The 4,192-nt window shown below is 42.8% G+C and overlaps 1 protein-coding gene across 1 annotated transcript in view; it reads left to right on the top strand.

Annotated features, from left to right (window-relative positions):
• LOC135543330 (histone deacetylase complex subunit SAP18-like) overlaps window positions 1-3,867 on the top strand; it is a 4,939-nt gene extending 1,072 nt beyond the window's left edge. Inside the window, exons 3-4 of the mRNA XM_064970510.1 lie at window positions 510-632; window positions 3,423-3,867. Coding sequence (XP_064826582.1) covers window positions 510-632; window positions 3,423-3,588 — 289 coding nt within the window. The 3' untranslated portion in view covers window positions 3,589-3,867. The remainder of the gene's footprint in view (window positions 1-509; window positions 633-3,422) is intronic.
• Window positions 3,868-4,192: the final 325 nt, after the last annotated feature.

Raw genomic sequence — 4,192 nt, 5'->3', positions numbered from 1 at the left:
TATAGACTAATACAAAATCGTTAGCGGATTTCTGTGCGTGTGACATGGGCAGCCGCTGGGGGCGGAACGGGGCCTGGGGGCGGGCGCTGAGAGGGGGGGGTTCGCCCAGGGCGCCATACAAGCTTGAACCGCCACATACACTTGAAACAAATAGCAAAACTGCAGAGAAATGCTTTCTGCTACTAAGATCTGAGTGAAGAGCGGAAATCTCAACTAGCAAACAAGTCGCAGAAATGAAGAACGCAAAGGGGGGGTTCTGGCAGGGGGGAGATTTTCGGCACAACACCAGTACTCATTTTGGGTGCTTATATTTAGGTGCAGGAGTGGCACTACCTTTGAGCTAATATTCTATAAGAGGTGCATGAACTCAAGGAGTAAAAAATGTGGTACTGACATTCTGCTCTGCCCAAGTTGAGCACTGGTGGTAGTGTTGTGTGTATTATACAGGGTACCATGGCTACATAGTTTTGATTATTGTTGTGACATGATGTTGTGTCCTTCTCCTGAAGGATGGATGCCTCGCTAAAGGAGCTGACCAGCCTAGTGAAGGAGGTGTACCCTGAAGCTCGGAAGAAAGGAACACACTTTGGTTTCGCCATCGTTTATCCTGAGCCCAAAAGAAATGGCTACAGGTTAGTATACTACTCTCCGGCCCAAGCTTAAAGGTAGAGTCAGCGATATGACAGAGGCACAAAGTATACAGTAGTGGGTCAGTATTGGTCCCATGGCTATCGCGCTGTGTCAGCGAGACGTGAACCCATTCACATCTGCAGATACTGTGAGAGCGAAGTTTTGCATCAGAGCACCTGAGCACCTTGTAGATTGAAGTCACGCTATGCTCTATAATCTTGCACACAGGGTGTGCACGGTTTTGTTCCAGTCCAGTACTAACACACCAGGGTTTCTGTTAGGAAAATGTGGCGCCGGACAGCATGACCAGGAAGATTTGAAAATGAAAATGAGTATCTGAAAATATAACTAGCAGGCAGAAGGTTAGAAATGGTAGGATAAATTGTAAGGTTCCCCAAACTTGATACTCACGCGCTGCCTATGAAGCTTTTATAAAATAATTGCCTCCCCATTTCCATGGTCGGATTTTGCCTATAGGCTACTTTGAAGCAAGGTAAGACATGTCTCATAATATTAAATAAAAGATTCATGTTTCAAACAATTAAGTATTTAAAAACAAAATACATACTGCCTCCAGCTCACATTGTAAAGTGGTGGATGTCGCGCTGATAGCTTGTTGGCCTGCACTTTCATAGTGAATGGGAGGCGCGCTTCAATTACCAGTTGAGAAATAAAAATGGTAGCTCTCTTTAATCATGTACCAAAACTGTTAACATGCAATTGCATTTAGAAATTGTTGTGCATTGAATGGGTGGGCTGATAAATCACATGTTTTACTCCAGCAGTAACCAGTTGAGCTGCAGGAGAAATCCCGCTTAAAATAGGCTGTGTATGCATGTGTGACAGTTGTATTGGATAAATAAGATAAACAGTGAATAACAAATACACACAGGACAACTTGAATTCCACTAAATTATTCAAATGAACCTATAGACTGATAAGCATCTCAGTCAAATGTATTTCCATCCACTGGTTTTAACATCAATGATTAAAAAGTAATATTTTGCAACTGGATTTTTAGAAATTTTGGCTGGCAACATTTAGTTATTGGCTTTATTTTTTTTCTAGCTAAAAGCGGGCATTAGCTGGCTAATGGAAACCCTGTAACACACCTGACTTAAAGTGAGACTCAGCGACATGATGTTGTCACGTGCAGCAGGATCAACCACAGGTTTTTCAGACGAGTGCAGTGCAAGATGTTGCACTGGCAAAAAAATATCTGCGTAGGTGCATTTCATGCTGCTGCATTAGACATATTCTAAAATGGATTCAACATCCCATAATGATATAGAAAATCAGGTTTTATTTGTTTATTTGTAAAAAAATATTTTTAATTTGTAGTTTTTTTGAACGTGTTTGTACTTTAGAAGTATTCAGGCCCTTTTACTCGGTACTAGGTTGAAGCACCGTTGGCAGCGACTACAGCATCAAGTCTTCTTGGGTATGATGCTACAAGCTTGGCACACCTGTATTTGGGGGGTTTCTCCCATTCTTCTCTGCAGATCCTCTTAAGCTCTGTCAGGTTAGATGGGGAGCGTCACTGCACAGCTATTCTTGGGTCTCTCCAGAGATGTTTGATCAAGTTCAAGTCCGGAATCTGGCTGGGCCACTCAAGTACATTCATAGACTCCAATGCAGTCACTCCTGCATTGTCTAGGCTGTGTGCTTAGGGTTGTTGTCCTTTTGGAAGGTGAACCTTCGCCCCAGTCTGAGGTCCTTTGTGCTTTGGAGCAGGTTTTCATCAAGGATCTCTCTGTACTTTGCTCCGTTCATCTTTCCCTTAATCCTGACAAGTCTCCCAGGCCAAAGAGTTCAATCTTGGTCAGACCAGAGAATCTTGTTTCTCATGGTGTGATTACCTTTTGGGAAACTCCAAGTGGGCTGTCGTGCTTTTTACTGAGTGGCGGCCTGATTGGTGGAGTGCTGCAGAGATGGTTGATTTTCTGGAAGGTTCTCCCATCTCCACAGAGGAACTCTGGAGCTCTGTCGGTGACCATCGGGTTCTTGGTCACCTCCCTAACCAAGGCCCTTCTCCCCAAATTGCTCTGTTTGCCAGCTCTAGGAAGATTCTTGGTGGTTCCAAACTTATTTCATTTAAGAATGATGGAGGCCACTGTGTTCTTGGCCATCTTCAATGCTGCAAAAATGTTTGCTACCCTTCCCCAGATCTGTGCATCGACACAATCCTGTCTCGGAGCTCTACGGACAATTCCTTTCGACCTGGTTTGGTTTTTGCTCTGACATGCACTGTCAACTGTGGGACATTTTTATATAGACAGGTGTGCCTTTCCAAATCATGTCCAATCAATTGATTTTACCACAGGTGGACTCCAATCAAGTTGTAGAATCTCAAGGATGATCAATAGGAACAGGATGCACCTGAGCTCAATTTCAAGGCTCATAGCAAATGATCTGAATACTTATGTAAAAAGGTATTTAAAAAATTGCTAAAAAAAAAATGTTTAAACTTGTTTTTGCTTTGTCATTATGGGGTTTGTGTGTAGATTGATGAGGAAAACAATTAATTTAATACATTTTAGAATAAGGCTATAACAACAAAATGTGGAGAATGTTAAGGAGTCTGAATACTTTCCGAATGCTCTGTAGTTGTTGCGGAACTCGGCCAGACATTGCTGTTTGCTTTGTGCATTGCTGACTACCTTAAATCAAGAGCTGGTGGTCAGTGGATTAGGTAAATCGGCTGTTTGCCTTTTTAAAAGTATTTAAACATGGCCTCAGTTGTTTGATTGGATGATGTCATTATGAAAGTACTGTTGTCTCTATGGTTACAGAGTGAAAGACATCGGCAACACTGTGTCAGGCAGGAAGGGGGAAAATGACTCCATGACGCTACAGTCGCAGCGCTTCCAGATAGGAGACTACCTGGACATAGCCATCACACCACCCAACAGAGCCCCCCCACTTAACCCACGCATGGGCATGGGGAGGCCATTCTGAACGTATCCACACCTGAACATAACCACCATATCACAAAACCCAAACCCACCTCTAAACATACATAAAGCCTTTCTGATCACACTGACTGACTCTTACCATGTCTCAGGAGACTACTGTGACTTTCAATAGGGCCATCCTTCAGATTTCACTGTCCCCCACATACATGCTTTTTATCTTCTGATAGATCATATTTATCAGACATGCATGTTAATTTTTTACCCTCTTGTCTCCCATCTTGGATAATGTGAAATAAAGTTGCCGTCTTTCCTCTTAAAACAATTTCTGTCATTCCTTTTGATAACAATACCAGCAGAAAGAGTGTTTGTGTAATGCCTTGTCTGGTGTAGTTGGGGTTATTGCAATGTCATAATGGTTCCTATAGGGGGCAGCATTAATACACAAATGCTGTTAACCCAGTCTAGACCCCTTCCCACTAGAACAGAGGAAGCCATCTGGGGCCTTGTTTCCTTTCATCCCAGCTCATCTGTTTCCAAAGGCTTCTCTTGGAATGTTTCCTTTTTTTAATCTGTAATATACTTTTTTTTTTGCCCCCCCCCCCTCTTTGTGAAGAGTGATGTAATAACGCTGTTGGCATGGTGATTAC

Source organism: Oncorhynchus masou, chromosome 7, assembly GCF_036934945.1.
Source record: "Oncorhynchus masou masou isolate Uvic2021 chromosome 7, UVic_Omas_1.1, whole genome shotgun sequence".
Taxonomy (NCBI): Eukaryota; Metazoa; Chordata; class Actinopteri; order Salmoniformes; family Salmonidae; genus Oncorhynchus; species Oncorhynchus masou.
The sequence above is the reverse complement of the archived record's forward strand: the minus strand, read 5'-3'. Positions and strand labels throughout refer to the sequence as shown.